The sequence below is a fragment of the Mytilus edulis genome, chromosome 13 (assembly GCF_963676685.1).
Source record: "Mytilus edulis chromosome 13, xbMytEdul2.2, whole genome shotgun sequence".
Lineage (NCBI taxonomy): Eukaryota > Metazoa > Mollusca > Bivalvia > Mytilida > Mytilidae > Mytilus > Mytilus edulis.
The window spans coordinates 475,346-494,329 of record NC_092356.1 but is presented as its reverse complement, the minus strand read 5'-3'; the positions used below and the strand labels follow the sequence as shown (position 1 = coordinate 494,329).

The 18,984-nt window shown below is 31.0% G+C and overlaps 1 protein-coding gene across 1 annotated transcript in view; it reads right to left on the bottom strand.

Moving 5' to 3' along the window:
- The window catches only part of LOC139501859 (uncharacterized), a 146,785-nt gene extending 128,559 nt beyond the window's left edge, over positions 1 to 18,226 (bottom strand). The window contains exons 1-2 of the mRNA XM_071291083.1: positions 18,165 to 18,226; positions 16,742 to 16,913 (exon numbers count right to left, since the gene is read on the bottom strand). Coding sequence (XP_071147184.1) covers positions 16,742 to 16,913; positions 18,165 to 18,197 — 205 coding nt within the window. The 5' untranslated portion in view covers positions 18,198 to 18,226. The remainder of the gene's footprint in view (positions 1 to 16,741; positions 16,914 to 18,164) is intronic.
- Between the last annotated feature and the right edge of the window lie 758 nt (positions 18,227 to 18,984).

Genomic DNA, 18,984 nt, shown 5'->3' with positions numbered 1-18,984 from the left:
AAATTCAAGGACATATATAGTATCAAAGCATGTCTAATTAACATAGTTTTTTTGTTTATTGCTACTAACAAATGACCTAAAAGAGTTTGAACATATATATTCACATTCTGATTTTTTGAGTGTCCATTTAATTAGGTGTGTGCATTTTTTCTTAATGAGAATGTGAGGCAATGTGGTATACAGGATAGAAAAATCAGAACAGATTCAAAATCACCAATATAAGCATGCAATTTATCAAGTACTTCCAACGAGTTCTTGACACTCCAAAAGTAATTTATTCCACTATTTTCGAAGGCCTTATTGAACAATTTATTATCAGGTTTTTGATTGTACCAAGTGTGCTGGTAAGAAGAATAGACAATTTAGTAGTTGAACAATAGCTTGAAGACGAAATAAATCTATATTTGTAAGTGGTTTTGTGTAGCTTCGGAAGCCAATACATAGTTGGGACTTGCATCGTATTTGGCTCTGTTTGTAAAGCGGTGGCTAAAAGTTTATGTTTGTTACAGATTTCGTTTTCTGAAAATGGAGTCAGTTGGAATGTTGGTGAATTGGTGATTTCCTTTTTCAGAACCCCAATGTAAAATTTACGTCAAACAATAATAATATTATTAGCAGCTTTATCGGCCGGGACAAAAACAAATTCCTTGGCTAGTTCTTTTAGTTTATGTTTGATACGAGAAATAGGTTTATTGTGATTATTGTTAATAGTAAAATGTTCTTTAAAATGTTGAATACGTATATCAACTATCTTCATTACTGAATTAAAAAAAGAGTCCAAAGATTTTTTGTCAGCTTTTTCCCGTTTTATACATTTCATACAGTAAGTATGGAGTGAGTCGTGGATGATATTACGACACTCATTCCAATTAATAATTGACGGGGGACGATATTTAGGTCCTTTACTGAGGAATGATTTTAACTCTCGGTCTTGAACGATGTTAAGATCTCATGTTATAACATGGTAAATGGGTCCATAAATATATTCGGAATTACTGCAATTACATGAAGTATGTGTATTTTCACTAATATTAACATCTTTACACAATTGACTATAATTAAACACAAATAAGAGGTAGCTCAGTATTGTCAAAATATCCAGGAATTTGTTCTTTAACAGAATGGTCGTTAAATATACCGGCAATATTTACAAAATCAAAGCCTTTATTGACATACTTAATTTTAATAAAATGTTTTTTTATGATCTTCATGCAGGGCGGTCAATTTTGGGAAATAATTTAGAATAACAATATGCCATAATAATTTGAACAATTTCATACTTAGGACTGCTATATGAAATTGTGTTGCAATCCTCCAAAATTTTATTTAACTTATTAACCGGTAACGAACAGAGTTTTGTTAACAGATAATGTCTGCCGTTGTTTTTTGAAATAGAAATTAGGTCCGAAATATTGGTATGATTGGCCCGAAATTTTCTTTGATTGCGATTTGTTCTAAAAAAAGTTATTTTCTTGCTTCGTTATACCCATCTGTTAAAATTGTGCGATCTTACAGTAGAACCCCGGTGATTTAGTCTGATCAATCATCATTCTTAAAGTCACATCTTCAAATGCAATCAATGTGTCCCACATAGTCTTTTTTATTCCCTTTCAAGCAAAAAGAGAACCATACACAACAGGTAAAGGCATGGATAACAATAAGTGTGTCAGATCACTCATTGCCTAGTGCATTTGAAAGGCCATTGATCATGTTGATAGATATTAATCCAAAGTCGTTTACCCTCCCAAACACAATTAATAGTTTGTCTACCCCTATGACGGAATAGCGAAGCAGTAGTGACAGCATCATCATTAACGACTGTTCGAATCATGACTCGTTTAAGTTCGTGTTTCACTGCATCAGACACATGCACCATGATTCTAGTGTCTGCCTCTAAATGTGAACTTGGTGCTAAACTTGAAATACATCACGTGGTGGATAAGATAGAATATCCTGACCATTTGTTGCTATCACTACCATAAACAAAGCTATAAAATTAAATTGGAAAAAATGGGTAATACATGTATGAGAACACGACATGTGCCACATGTGGAACAGGATATGCTTACCCTTCCGAAACACTTTAGATCACCCAAGTTTTTGGTGGTGTTCGTGTAGCTTAGTCTTTGTTTCCTATGTTGTGTTCTGTGAACTATTTTATATCTGTGTGTCTGTTTCTTTTTTTCTCTTTTTCTATAGCGATGTCAGTTTATTTTTAAGTTTGAAGGTCCCTTTGATATCTGGTATCTTTTGTCCCTATTGTTAAGCGCAATATTTTCACAATGAATGATTTGGGGTTCTAATGATAGTGGTGGTTGGTTGTTGGATTTGTTTTTCTTTGTGGGGGGGGGGGGGAGGTATATCTACATGTTATATGCATTACAGTGATGTTTGGCAGTAAATATCGATAAGTTGTATGTTTAACAATACGGCGAAGACGAAATCTTGTGTTTTTTCGAGTAAGTTACTCGCGTGCATGCAATAACTTCATAAAGGTTAAAGGGAAATTATGTGACTTTTATTCTGAAAAAAGACCAGTTTCACATTTTACAGTGCATATCTAATATAATAATCCAAACTATTATATCACGCCATAATTCCCGAGTGTTCATCAATCAGTTGAGGCCTATGGTTGATAAGCAGTGACCATGAAGTTCCTACTAGTATATTAATTTCCTACCACCCCTGAAAATAAAATTGTCATCCTTTAATATAGATGTTTAAAATCTTAACCCCGGTACCTTATTTATGATAAGATACTATAAACAGGGAAGTTTAATTTTCGCGAATGGCCAGTACGGTTAATGCCACTGGGAATATTTAAAAACAAAATAGGACGGGGTCATTCAACAATTTGATCTTATTTTATGGTTAAACGTGGTAAATACAGGATATTCGATTACTTTTTTTTCGTGATATGAAAAATGACAAAAGTTAAAAATATGTAGAAAATTACTCTTAATTGTCGCTGGCACTGAGCCTCTGCTTAAACGAAGTCGATCTTGAACATAGCCGCTAAAATTAAAATTGAATTAATGAATTGTATTTTAGTCTGCTATTTGAAAATTGAAGATAAATATGTATTTCTAATACGTATTTTAAAACTGCCTTATATCTCACTTCATTATTACATCACTGAAGCAGAAATAAATGTACAAACAAATAAGAAGATGTGGTATGAGTGCCAATGATACAACTCTCCATCCAAGTAACAATGTATAAAAAGTTTACAATTACATGTCAAATTACGGTCTGAAGGAACGGAGACAGGGCGATGTCTACTACAATTAATCGGAACATGTTTTTCATACTATCATTAGTGGCAATTATATTATTAAGAAGGGCCGGTAACGTGTCTTTGTACCTATAAAATGTCAATCAAAAGTCACAATCACAGTAACCTGTATTTGTTTTAAAGTTCGAGTCTATGATACTAAACCTAACTGAAGGCCGTAACCCTTTGCATATTAGAAAAAAATGTGAAAAATATTTAAGAAAAGATACTGGAAGAGAACCGAAATTAAATGTATCTCTGCATAATTTCATAGAAATTGATCCAATATCCACCCATTTAGGTGCGAATCATATCTCTGGCCTGATTTCATAGAAATTGATCCAATATCCACCCATTTAGGTGCGAATCATATCTCTGGCCTTACATTGATACTGTGCTATGTACGCAATGTTTCGGGTTATTTCGGAAATGTTTTTATTCCAGGGAAACCTTCATCAGAGACCACCCCTATTGTTTTTGTTTTGATTTGTTTTGATTTGTTTATTTTTGATTTTTGATTTATTTCTTTTTTATTACTATTTTACTTTAATTTATTTATTTTTTTTTTAATTCTAAATATTTTAAACCGTTTCTGAATTGTGTTTTTAATAATTCCACTTTTTGATTTGTTTTTTGTTTTTCTTAACTTTTTCAACCAATGTTGAATTAATTAATTAAGCGTTTCAGAGTACGAATTTGTCCTCAGAAGAATATCATTTTACATGTGTTGTTTACATGATGGTCATTAATTAGTTCCGCACAGTTAAATGTTTAGTAGGAACTGTGAGGTTTAGATAAATTATTTTATAGTTCGTTTAACTAATTCACCAATGTTTTTGTTTCTTTTGAAACCTATTGATAGGTTTTTATGGAATTTAGCACCTATTGTAGAATCCATTTTAATAAGATGCCAATATTTCTTGAAAACTTTTTGAAGTTTTTCTGCTTGAGGATGATAATTTGTAATGAATGATACATTGTATTTATTTTCAACTTTGTTCTTTTTCTTTAATTTAATTTGCCTGTCTTGGAATTTGATTTTTGATAGAATTTGTTCTACCAATTTCCGTTTATATCCTATTATTAACAGTTTTTCAATAAAGAGAATTTTTCTGGTTTGAAATTCACTTTCATTGTTGGTGTTTCTAAGTATGCGAATGCCTTCGCCTTTAATAAAAGATTTAAAGTTTGAGATGGGATGGTTTGAGTTTTTATGAAGATATTGGAATTTTTCAGTTTTCTTTGTAAAACATTTCAGGTCTAAAACACCAGTATTTTTGAAGCGTTCGCCCTTGAAGATTTCTAGGTCTAGAAATTTTATGGACTGTTTATTGCATTCGTAAGTGAACTTTAGCAGGTCATGTTGTTTATTTGCATTTTCAAACATAAAGTCAATTTCAGACTCTTTTGCTTTCACCATTAGAAGTCCATCATCTCTCATTCTTTTATGAAAAATTATTTTTTCAGAGATTGGAGAGTTTTTAAGGATTGAGTTTATGTGATTGAAAATAGCAATGTCACATATTTCAGGGGAAGCTGTTGCTCCCATTGATGCTCCAATGATTTGGCGATATGACTTTCCATGAAAGGTAAATTCATTATTGGAAAGGATGAGTTTTGTTATTTCAATCAAAAAATTGTTGGTAGGTTTTGTTATAGAATATTAAATTTTGTCATGTTCATCAAGCGCTTTTTGTAATGCTTCTGTGATTTCTTCAAATGTGAGATTGGTATATAGTGATGTTATATCATATGTAACAAGAGTACATTATTATCAAATGTACAGTTTTCAATATTTCTGATTAAGTCACCTGTATCAGATATGTATGTTTTTTGTGTTTTCACTAAGGGAAGCAGGAAATAATCTAAGTATCTCCCTAACCTTTCAAGTGGTCCATTACACTGTGATATTATTGGTCTACCAGGGACATTTATAGTTTTTATTTGATTGTTCTCGTTTTCAATGTTTTGTAAAACTTCATGGTCTAGTTTGTGAATTTTAGGGAGGAAGTATGCAAAAGGTGTTTTTATATAATTTTGTTCATTTTTAATGTATTTGAAAGATATTTCATCAATACAGTTTTCTTCTTTCATTTTGTAGATTATTTCATATACCTTTATCTGAGTGTTTTTAAGATTTATATCTTGGATTTGTTCATAATGTACATGTATGTTATCATTCAATTGTTTTTCACCTTCTTCTAGGTAGTCAGAAAGATTTTGAATGACTGTTACATTGTTTTTATCTGCTTTATGAATGATGATATTTTCATCGTGTTTTAGATTCTTCAGACAATTCCTTTCTTGTAGTGAAAGGTTAAATTCAGTTTTAGGGACATATTTAGATAATTCCATTTTGGTATAGAAAATATATTTTTCAATAGAGTTGTCGGCAAATGCCGGCACCGACAATTTTGATTTCTCCTTGAAAGGATGAATTTTACTGTGTATATTTCGATTTTCAAGGAAAAAGTATGAGAGTCTCAAATTTCTTTCCGTTTTTTTAAAATCTATCATTATTTGTTTTGTGGATGTTTTTGTTGTTGGAACAAAGTTTAGTCCTTTAGCAAGAACTAATGTTTCTGGTTGTGATAATGTTTTAGAGAATAGGTTCAGCACAAATTGTTTTGCAATTTTAAGCTTGATTTCTTTTTTATGTAGTTTTATTTTATTTTTAACTGCTTTGAATTTTTCAATGTTTTTATACTTTTTCTTGTTTTTATTAAGTCTTGTATGTTTTCCCATGCTTTTCTTTTTGCATTGGTAATAATTTTATTTTGTAGTATTTCATATACTTAAATATGATTCTGTATCACTATTCTCATTGGATGTTTTTAATTGTGTAATGACCACAAGGGGTGTGTCCTTCTTCATTATTGTTTGGTCAGTATCTATAATTGCTATCTAGATCAATCGTGGATACGCAGTAGGCAATAAATAAACAAACCTAGGGATAAAATATTCCCAGGTTTATTGGTTTACTGTCATTAATTTGCAATATATCAACAATCCAAGTAAAAGCAAAAGTAGAGTTTAGGTATTTTAGTAATCATTTGATAAAAGACAAACGTTTGATATAGATTCTATATGGTTTAATTAGTAATGATTACCGATTTATCTCACATGAAATAATTATGAAATTTGTAATTACTGTTCGTTTTAATCCATATGGATAGGAATGAGATATTTCCTTCTTTATTCATAATTACTTTTCACTATATGCATGTAATCCGTTATTTGTGTTTGGCTAACAGTTTGGCTAGTTCATTCAATACTTTTTCATTTCCATTCTTCTTTGTTTCTGGTTTCCTTCTGCTAGGAGTATTCTTTCTGGTTTCATATTTTAAGCTTTTTGAATAGTTTCTTAAGCGTTTTTCGAACTCATCATTTATTTCCCTAGACTTTCTATTTAACATATTTCTTGCGTCACCACTTTTTTCCGTAGTTACTCCAATGGATTCTATTGTTTCAGTATATGTATCACTTAGCATCACATTCAGTTTATTAATATGTTCGTTCAGCACTTGTATTATAGAATCCTGAAGATTGTCTATTGCAGGTTTCAATGTTTTGTTGATATCTGCGTTGACCTCATTGTTGGTCTTCGGTCCTACGTTTCCATTGAAATGCACGGATATTATTCCAGATTTAATGGAGTGTTTCTTTTGGAACTCCAACAAAGTTTTCATTGTCAAAAGAGGATATCTTCTCTTACTGAGTTCTGTAATAGTTTGCACTCCCTCCTCAGCGATTTCGATTTCATCTTTAGGTTTTTGACTGTTTGGGATTTGACTGCAAGGTATGGTGAAGTCATCGTTTAAATCCAGATTTTCATCAGAGTACAGATTTTCTGTGGAAATACTAAAATCCATATTTTTAGCCATGGTGTTTTGCTTTGCGTTGGTTATACTTGAACTAGTGAAGTTTACAAAAGTTTTAAGCTTTAAAATTTGCAGCAACCTTAAATAGTGTCCTTGACCATTGTTATTAGATGGGCGTGGTTTAGTATTACACATGATTTACATTTGTTGGTTAAGTCTATAAATGACTTTTGACCAGTTTTTTATTTTCAATATGGTTTTAATGTTAATAAGTGTTTTAATTTCAATTAAAATAATTATTAGGTTTTATTTTAGGATTTGTATTTTGTTTTTGATTTTGAGGATGAATTTTGATGTTTAAATTAAATTTTTCAATATTTGTTTGTATGTAGCACAGTATCAAGCTCAGAGATACAATTTTTAGCAGCCACAAACAGGGACCATGATCACAAGTGATCAGATGCACGGATGAGATAATTTCATAGAGGGAGTGCAAACTATTACAGAACTCAGTAAGAGAAGATATCCTCTTTTGACAATGAAAACTTTGTTGGAGTTCCAAAAGAAACACTCCATTAAATCTGGAATAATATCCGTGCATTTCAATGGAAACGTAGGACCGAAGACCAACAATGAGGTCAACGCAGATATCAACAAAACATTGAAACCTGCAATAGACAATCTTCAGGATTCTATAATACAAGTGCTGAACGAACATATTAATAAACTGAATGTGATGCTAAGTGAATCATATACTGAAACAATAGAATCTATTGGAGTAACTACGGAAAAAAGTGGTGACGCAAGAAATATGTTAAATAGAAAGTGTAGGGAAATAAATGATGAGTTCGAAAAACGCTTAAGAAACTATTCAAAAAGCTTAAAATATGAAACCAGACAGAATACTCCTAGCAGAAGGAAACCAGAAACTAAGAAGAATGGAAATGAAAAAGTATTGAATGAACTAGCCAAACTGTTAGCCAAACACAAATAATGGATTACATGCTTAAAGTGAAAAGTTATTATGAATAAACAAGGAAATATCTCATTCCTATCCATATGGATTAAAACGAACAGTAATTACAAATTTCATAATTATTTCATGTGAGATAAATCTGTAATCATTACTAATTAAACCATATAGAATCTATGTCAAACTTTTGTCTTTTATCAAATGATTACTAAAATACCTAAACTCTACTTTTGCTTTTACTTGAATTGTTGATATATTGCAAATTAATGACAGTAAACCAATAAACCTGGGAATATTTTATCCCTAGGTTTGTTTATTTATTGCCTACTGCGTATCCACGATTGATCTAGATAGCAATTATAGATACTGACCAAGCAATAATGAAGAAGGACACACCCCTTGTGGTCATTACACAATTAAAAACATCCAATGAGAATAGTGATACAGAATCATATTTAAGTCTATGAAATACTACAAAATAAAATTATTACCAATGCAAAAAGAAAAGCATGGGAAACATAGAAGACTTAATAAAAACAAGAAAAAGTATAAAAACATTGAAAAATTCAAAGCAGTTAAAAATAAGATAAAACTACATCAAAAAGAAATCAAGCTTAAAATTGCAAAACAATTTGTGCTGAACCTATCCTCTAAAACATTATCACAACCAGAAACATTAGTTCTTGCTAAAGGACTAAACTTTGTTCCAACAACAAAAACATCCACAAAACAAATAATGAAAGATTAAAAAAAAACGGAAAGAAATTTGAGACTCTCATACTTTTTCCTTGAAAATCGAAATATACACAGTAAAATTCATCCTTTTAAGGAGAAATCAAAATTTTCGGTGCCGGCATTTGCCGACAACCCTATTGAAAAATATATTTTCTATACGAAATTGGAATTATCTAAATATGTCCCTAAAACTGAATTTAACCTTACACTACAAGAAAGGATTTGTCTGAAGAATCTAAAACACGATGAAAATATCATCATTCATAAAGCAGATAAAAACAATGTAACAGTCATTCAAAATCTTTCTGACTACCTAGAAGAAGGTGAAAAACAATTGAATGATAACATACATTATGAACAAATCCAAGATATAAATCTTAAAAACACTCAGATAAAGGTATATGAAATAATCTACAAAATGAAAGAAGAAAACTGTATTGATGAAATATCTTTCAAATACATTAAAAATGAACAAAATTATATAAAAACACCTTTTGCATACTTCCTCCCTAAAATTCACAAACTAGAACGTGAAGTTTTACAAAACATTGAAAACGAGAAAAATCAAATAAAAACTATAAATGTCCCTGGTAGACCAATAATATCACAGTGTAATGGACCACTTGAAAGGTTAGGGAGATACTTAGATTATTTCTTGCTTCCCTTAGTGAAAACACAAAAAACATACATATCTGATACAGGTGACTTAATCAGAAATATTGAAAACTGTACATTTGATAATAATGTACTACTTGTTACATATGATATAACATCACTATATACCAATCTCAGATTTGAAGAAATCACAGAAGCATTACAAAAAGCGCTTGATGAACATGACAAAATTGAATATTCTATAACAAAACCTACCAACAATTTTTTGATTGAAATAACAAAACTCATCCTTTCCAATAATGAATTTACCTTTCATGGAAATTCATATCGCCAAATCATTGGAGCATCAATGGGAGCAACAGCTTCCCCTGAAATATGTGACATTGCTATTTACAATCACATAAACTCAATCCTTAAAAACTCTCCAATCTCTGAAAAAATAATTTTTCATAAAAGAATGAGAGATGATGGACTTCTAATGGTGAAAGCAAAAGAGTCTGAAATTGACTTTATGTTTGAAAATGCAAATAAACAACATGACCTGCTAAAGTTCACTTACGAATGCAATAAACAGTCCATAAAATTTCTAGACCTAGAAATCTTCAAGGGCGAACGCTTCAAAAATACTGGTGTTTTAGACCTGAAATGTTTTACAAAGAAAACTGAAAAATTCCAATATCTTCATAAAAACTCAAACCATCCCATCTCAAACTTTAAATCTTTTATTAAAGGTGAAGGCATTCGTATACTTAGAAACACCAACAATGAAAGTGAATTTCAAACCAGAAAAAATCTATTTATTGAAAAACTGTTAGTAAGAGGATATAAACGGAAATTGGTAGAACAAATTCTATCAAAAATCAAATTCCAAGACAGACAAATTAAATTAAAGAAAAAGAACAAAGTTGAAAATAAATACAATGTATCATTCATTACAAATTATCATCCTCAAGCAGAAAAACTTCAAAAAGTATTCAGGAAATACTGGCATCTTATTAAAACGGATTCTACAATAGGTGCTAAATTCCATAAAAACCTATCAATAGGTTTCAAAAGAAACAGAAACATTGGTGAATTAGTTAAACGAACTATAAAATAATTTATCTAAACCTCACAGTTCCTACTAAACATTTAACTGTGCGGAACTAATTAATGACCATCATGTAAACAACACATGTAAACTGATATTCTTCTGAGGACAAGTTCGTACTCTGAAACGCTTAATTAATTAATTCAACATTGGTTGAAAAAGTTAAGAAAAACAAAAAACAAATCAAACAGTGGAATTATTTAAAACACAATTCATAAACGGTGTAAAATATTTAGAATTAAAAAAAAAAAAAAAAAAAAAAAAGTAAATAAATTAAAGTAAAATAGTAATAAAAAAGAAATAAATTAAAAATCAAAAATAAACAAATCAAAACAAATCAAAACAAAACAAAACAAAAACAATAGGGGTGGTCTCTGATGAAGGTTTCCCTGGAATAAAAACATTTCCGAAATAACCCGAAACATTGCGTACATAGCACAGTATCAATGTAAGGCCAGAGATACGATTCGCACCTAAATGGGTGGATATTGGATCAATTTCTATGAAATTAAGGCCAGAGATACGATTCGCACCTAAATGGGTGGATATTGGATCAATTTCTATGAAATTATCTATAGATGGAACGGCGGACCAGTTTAACATCTATAAGTCATTTTGTCTCTATTGGGTAGTTGTTTCTTGCGAAATATAGCTTTTTCGTTTTCTCGTCCTCAATACACTTTAACTATTTGCTATCATAAGTTCCAAACAATGACCAGTCGATAAAATGCAACTGTAGTATATTTCTAAGGTTTTACACGAATTTGCGATGACGCATTATGTATAATATTCATTGAATATTCTTTTCTTAGCTATCATTGCGATTTTTTTTTATCCTGGTTTAATATTAATATTACTTATATAATATATGATATATGAATTAACGAAAATTAAAAACTCTAAATACACTGTGTACTTTACACTAAATATGACTTTTTGTCCTTACTGACACAAAAGTACAATATTTGAGATGATTTGTTGTAAAATTTCACATTATTTTAAGTAATGAGTACTGTACAATTGATAAGGAAAGGAAAACAAATCGTTTTATATATCTGTACCAGTTCCTTTGTTTCAAACAGTTTTGATTCATTATTTGTAGGTACTTTTTTATTGAAAATTTAAAGACAAAGCTGAAATATCTACACTATATTATTCGTGGTTTTCTAAAATGCTTTCATCGACAACGTTTAGGGCTGAATACCAATTTCTAGTTTATGGAAATTTGTTTAAAGATCACAAATTTTTAGAAACATCATCATAAGCTATAATTTTACCCCCCCCCCCCCCCCCCCAAAAAAAAACAACAAAAAACAACAACAAAAAAAACAACAAAAAAACCCAAAAAAAACATTGTTGATGATAGAATTGTTTAACGAACTTGACTGGCTATACAGCCCTTACATACATGTATCTATAGGTATGCTATGCTTATTCAAATTAATTTTAAGCGTCAAATTACGGTAATAGTAAATGTTTCAGTAACCGAAAAAGCAACTGTCAGTGAATAAATCGACAACTTGTACTGATTTATGCTTTCTTTTACATAACACATATATAAAAAAAAAAGGAAGATGTGGTATGATTGCCAATGAGATGACTCCGATTTCCACAAGAGACCAAATGACACAGAAATTAACAATTTTATATAAATATATATATATATATTAGTCACCGTGCGGCCTTCAACAGTGAGCAAAACCCATACCACATTGTCAGTAACCTGTGATTATTTTTCTTGTGACTTTTATTCTTGTGACTTTTTTCCTGCGAGTTTATTTCCTATGGACTTTGTGACTTTTTTCCCATGAATTTTTATTCGTGTACCGTTCCCTTAACATGTATTACGTTATAACTACACTGTTATTGTGAGATTAGCTGAAAGCTAAAACATTTTAAATAAAAGAAATAAAAATACTGAAAAACATTTTTTAAACACCAAAAAAAATTCAATATCATATCTATATCAGTCTCATTTGCTAAAAATAACAAAAATAAAAGATCCATTTGATATTTTTTTTTAAACGATTGGCCGTAGAATAATTATCTGTTGAACAACTAAGTGTGAAAAGTCTGGTAAGTTCTTATAGGATTAAACACATTTTTTCTAGAGGTTATTGATGTGTAAACCGGGGTTGAGTTTGTGAGTAAGAGCTCCGGTTTACACACCAATAACCTCTAGAAAAGATGTGTTTAATCCTTATAATTCTTCAGCCAAACATTTGTGATATTTAATAAACATTTTTTTTGTTGATGGCTACTTAATATATTTACCATCCAAAGCACAATGGCAAGTCGTAACTAAGGAGTACGCCGCCATCTTGACTTTCTAAAAACCATAAATGTCCGATAAATACAACGGAATCTTAAATGAAATAGCACCTACCTCAAAAATTTCATTTTAATTAAATGTTATCCGAATTTGAAGCGTTCACGTAACGAAATAATATTTCCCTTGAAAATTTCTATTTGTATGACGTCGTGTTTTGCTATGACGTAAATTCGCCAAATCATTCATGAAATTTCGCGGAAATTTATTAAATTTTATTTTTATACATTTTCGAAGCTTTAGTGCATTGAATTTATTTCTTTGTTTGTTATATATGCACTAGAATAGTCACAACTGTTATGCAATTGTTTTTAAATCTCAATTTGCTGAAAATCCCGGGATCACTGCAAGCTTGTGTATCGCGCATGAATACAAAAGTAGTTTCGGAAACATGGTTTATCGAAGTGTAAACTTAGAGAAAAATTATAATTGACCAATCAAATTCAAGTATTCATAGATTTGCAAATCATATAAGAATTATCAAAAGATATCCTGCAGAGTTCGCCCGCTGGTTATTTGGTTTGATTCAAAAATGAATTCTAACCGCATAACGTTGTCACCACTTTAATTATTACACAACTGTTGCAATAAAATGTTGATATAGCCATGTTAAGTAATTTTAGCCTTACAGAAATATGTTATTTTTAATAGTCCACTAAACTCAAACACAAGGCTGCATATACTTGTTTCATATGCATGATATTTATGATATGTAAAAAAAAAATACTTTCCTATAACAGTAAGATAACAGTAACTGAATTAAAAAAAAAATGATCTAGCGTGTTTAATTTAACGAAACACAGACTTACTGAAATATTGTCCCTATTTTTTAAGCAATCGTAGATACATTTTATTTAGCATTTACTTCATTTAAAATAGAAAGAAGAATATACAAACTACCACACTGCAATTTTCTACATTCGTTTTATTGTAAATTAGTTAGACAACCATAGCTGCAACTCGGCATATCCAGTAAGCCATGTTTATAATACACTTTAAGATAAATATATTTTTAAACATCCTTTTTACCTAAAAATTAATGAACCAGTGAATACATTTAATCTCAGTATGGACGTATAATATAATATTTCCCTCGAGATATTTCCATGTCTCAACAAATTTTAATGGCAATACTGTGAACCAAAAAGTTTTAACAAAATTTCACATCATTTAATTATAATAGACGGTCTATTCAGACCTGAACCAGTGACCATCAGTATCACTGCTGAAATTTCGTTGTGTTTTCGTGATATATACATTTGAGGATAGTGTTTAAACTATGATAAACCTTTGTAATAATAAATCGTATGGGAAGAGCTATATAAGTTCATGAGAGAGAGACAAAAACACAGTAAAGAAAATTCGTTGTTTTTTTTTGTTCAAACCACTGAAATCTTAATAAGAAAAATGTACTGTAGTCTGAAGTATGTATTGAACAATGGACATACATTTGCGAGTAGTTTTTATAATTAGAAATATACCACACATAATTTAGCAATGAGAATATAACATACAAGGTTTTATTTGCTAAACATATCTTCCGCAATTAACGAAAACCTCGCAAAAATGTAAAAGAACCTATACGGAAGCAAGTATATAAGTTTAAATGTGTTCTCAAATAATTTTCGTAATATGTTTGCATTATTATGTTAGCAATTTTACAAGCCAGGGCTGCCGGGCCTGTGGACTGAAATTGAGAAAGAAACCATACACTATCTGTGAACTAACATAATATAATTGATGTGACAGTTTAATTTGAAAATATGGTGTTTTCTAAGTGGTGCAGGAGATAGGTTCACTAAAGTACACTAGTGGAATGAAACCACTGTTACATGAGGGTGGTAAAGGGTTATAACATGAGGGTGGTAAAGGGTTATTTTCGTGCAACATGTTTTGCCATTTAATTTTTATTTCATGTGCAGCCGTGAAAAAGGTCAGTTATTCACTGTTTTCGTGAAATTGGTAAAAAGATCAACATGTAAGATTTTTTTAATTGTTTCTTCATCATGAAATGGTAATTTTATTTCGTTTTCTTCCGTGCAGATATCCCTATTTACGCCCCTCTTTCATATGCTGCTATTATGGTGATGATACACATGGTACGGCACTTTGTGTAAAATCCACTAAAAGTAATTACCTGATTTATGTTCATAATTTTCAAAGCTGCAGAAAAAAAAATAATATTCAAAGCTGGCAACACATTAAAGTTGACCAATCCTGAAAAAATCCTCCTTCAAACCCCCATTTAACAAGAAAGATCGTCCCCACATCATGCACATGTATGCTATGAGTGTGACCCTTCGAGTAACTTCTTCAATAGAACTTACCGAATCAGAAACAGACGAATTGATTGTCTAGTTGTTTTTGTTTGGTGTCTTCTTTCCAATTATCTCGCTGAATTTTAACAGACGACAGTTTTTCTTTATGCAGATTGACAATAATACTGCCAACACTTGGCGATAGACGAGTAACCTCTACAGCCATCACTATATTATGGTTAGACGTAAATTCCTTCCCTAACTTAAAATAGTGTGTATGTTTACAATTTGTTAAAATGAATAAACTAGCATGATTGTTGTGGTGGTCGGCGGTTTTGTTGATGAAGAACATGTGATGATGTGATTATAAAATACGAAATATGACTGTGAAACGAACCAAATTATCTTTCGTTTTAGAATGATATAATCGTTCACACACGCTGTAAACGTTCTAAAACGAAATGATTAGTTTCACGCGTTTACCGAACAACACGCTTGATATCATTCTATGGCGTGTATAAACGGAATGGAACACTGAATGAACTCAAACGAAATGAACGAAATGAATGGAATGAATGACACGGAAACGGAATCAACAAAACACGCAAACGGAACGAATGAAAAACGAAGCGAAAACGGAAAAACGGGAAACTTGAGTGGTTCAGTAGCTGTATATTCAAGTGATCTAACCCCGTAAATAGTAAACATTTCTATGAAAATGGTAGACAGAATACTTAGGAAGCATTACCCAATATAATAATTGGGAACTATATCCCAAAACCACGAACAAAGTGAATTAAGTGTGGTCTAAAATTCTCATAATACTATGAACATACGTATATTATAAATAAAGTGTAATTGCATTTAACTATCAATTCAAAGTTTCTTCTCCACGACGAGCACTGCTATAACAATGTAGAGAGTGTATATATATTATAGTAGTATGATCATAGCATATAATTAATGTAAATTAACGCGAAAATAGTTGTCCTCTCTCCGAGTACTTTAATATATAAATCATGTGCAAGTTTAAAACCAGAAGACTTATATATGTCTTAAAAGTCGGTATGATGACGGAAACAATTTCCGGACGCCTTTTTTTTCGTTTTTCTCCCAAGATATCTCAATCTGAATGATCATAAGAATGGATGACACATACGACTATGAATGGTACCTATAGGACACAGAGGCATGATGATTGATTGATTTTAGAAGGACGAAAAGCGACACACAAAATGAGGTCTTCTCGTTTAATAGTATATATGTTACACACAATGACATTCATATCTTTAACAGTCACGCCCAATCTACTGACGACAATTTCTGTTTAATCAGGAATCAACCATTTTTATTTAATGCAAACACAATTATTGGTAAATATATAGAAAATATTACAAACGTTGAGTATTTGCACTCAACCATCTGAATAAGCTCTAAACAAAACAAAAAAAATCATATGCTACTATGTTTACATATTAAAAATACATACCAGGACCTCACATTCTAGGTCTATAACATATATGTCTGTATACGTTTACTTGAAGTTTAGTATTTGCACTCAACTATCTGAATAAGCTCCAAACAAAACAAAAAAAAAGATATGCTACTATTTACAGGACAAACAATTACATATAAAAAATACATACCAGGACCTAAAATTCTAGGTCTATAACATTTATCTCTGTATACGTTTACTTGAAGGTTAATGTCAAATAAACAAGTATAGTTTGTTGTTGTCTTACACATGGATTTTGCCCGAAGATTCCAGTGTGCCTGAGATGGACAGGTGAACTCGTATGCTCCAATTAAGGAAAACATCTACAAAATAGATAATTCTATATTCATCAATATATTACGCAAAGTTGACATGTATTCAATCAGATGCACAAATCATCAAATATACCAGCGTTAGAGGTTTGTAAGCCAGACGCACAGTTAGTGCAGATAAGACACGTTAGTGACGCTCAATTTAAAACAATTGAGAGGCCAAATACATTACGAAATTGTGCAGTCTTATATACAATCCCGAAATGTACAAAATATATTGCGAAATATGGCTCAGGGTAGAAAAAACGTAGAATTTCGTTTAATGCAAATATATACATTAAATTAACAAATCAAGCCGAGTTAAGTGGAAAATGACTAGTGATATTTTGACATCGGTAAACAGTTGCTTCAAGAAGCATCAAGTTAGACTCATTATTTTCTTTAGAATAACTAATTCCTAATGTCGTTACTACAATCCTTTTTTCATTAATGTGACCTACCGAATTAGACTATTTACCAGGTTTGAAATACCATGAGCAGCACTACGGGTGCAACAAATAGAGCCGGATTTTCTTACCCTTTCGGAGCAACTGATATCACCCCCACTTTTTATGGAGTCGTGTTGCTAAGTCTTTAGTTTTCTATGTTGTGTCTGGTGAACTATTTTTTGCTGTTTGGCCAACAAAACTCAAAATATTACTTATTGTTCCAACAGTTTACCTCCAAACGTAGCATTGGATTTGACGTCACCTTTTTGAAACATTAAATGGACCGTTCAAACGTGTTCTAAAGTTTCAAGTGTTTTAATAGAAATAAAAAAGATGTGGTATGAGTCTCATTGATACAACGCTCTGTCCAATTCACAATGTGTATAAAGTAAACAATTATAGGTCAAAATATGGAAAAACGGGGCCTTTGCTCACACCGAACAGCAAGCTATTAACGTTCCCATAATGACTACTGTAAAACATTTCAAATAGGAAACCCTACGGTGTACCCCTTATAAAAACAAAACGGGAAACACTTGTAAACCACATCAACAAACAGCAACCACTAACATGCTCGACTTGATATTAAACTACTTTGAAACCAAATCTTCATATGAAAATGTACTGATTGCACACTGTTACATTCCGGTGGTCATGGAACAGTAAATTGGCATGTAAATAAAGAAGATAGCTTAGTTTTATGTTGAAGCGACAACTTCATGGTATATTTAACTGTATTTTGTAACAAGGAATAAAACGGAGGAGTAGAAAGATCGTTCTATGATAAGATGTTTCAGTTTTATATAATACATACCTGAAGAACAGTCAGTAAGATTAAGATGTCCATCAACGTTTTTCTTCCTTACTTATGCCACCTATAAAGATCGAAATTATGATTATAACTTACTGATTAATTATAATAGAATACATTATTTATTTAAAGAGGGTATATATGATGAGTTTATTGATTGGTCTTAACTTCAGGCCGTAACAGCAGGGACATATATCGACGAACATATTTCAAATATTTTAACTAAAGCCAGATTTACTAAACCTTTGATGTTAAGCGCAATTATGTTTTTTACAAGTTACCAACACAATAACGTGATAAAACTTAAAAATCATTTTACACTATAGCTAACATAACATATTTATATTTGGGAATATATTACAAATTTCTTTAGAAATGCAACCTTTATTTGGACTGGAATACTATTAAATAAACATTAGACATTATTTTATAAAAACATTTCTCCAGATATCTACAAAAGTCAATACATGCAATTAACTTATTTTGTTAAACATTTGCAATCGCAATGTATACATTGTGGTTGAATTTTACCCTTTAAAAGATACTATTGTGTTATTCTTGTTTGGCAGATGCGGCATTAACAAATAATTGATTGACTGTTTGTTGGTTGCTTAATGTCTCGTGAAATTTAAGGTAAATTGGAAAGGGACAGCAATTTTGTGTTGCATCAGGTCAATTCCGGACCCTTTAATGGTTGTTGCAAGGGTTTCGTATGTGCAGAGAGTGTGATACTCTCTCTACACGAGGCATCGGATTTAACATCCCAATTTTGACCGTACATTACTGCGTATCTGTACACCCCACTTTGACAAAACCTTCATTT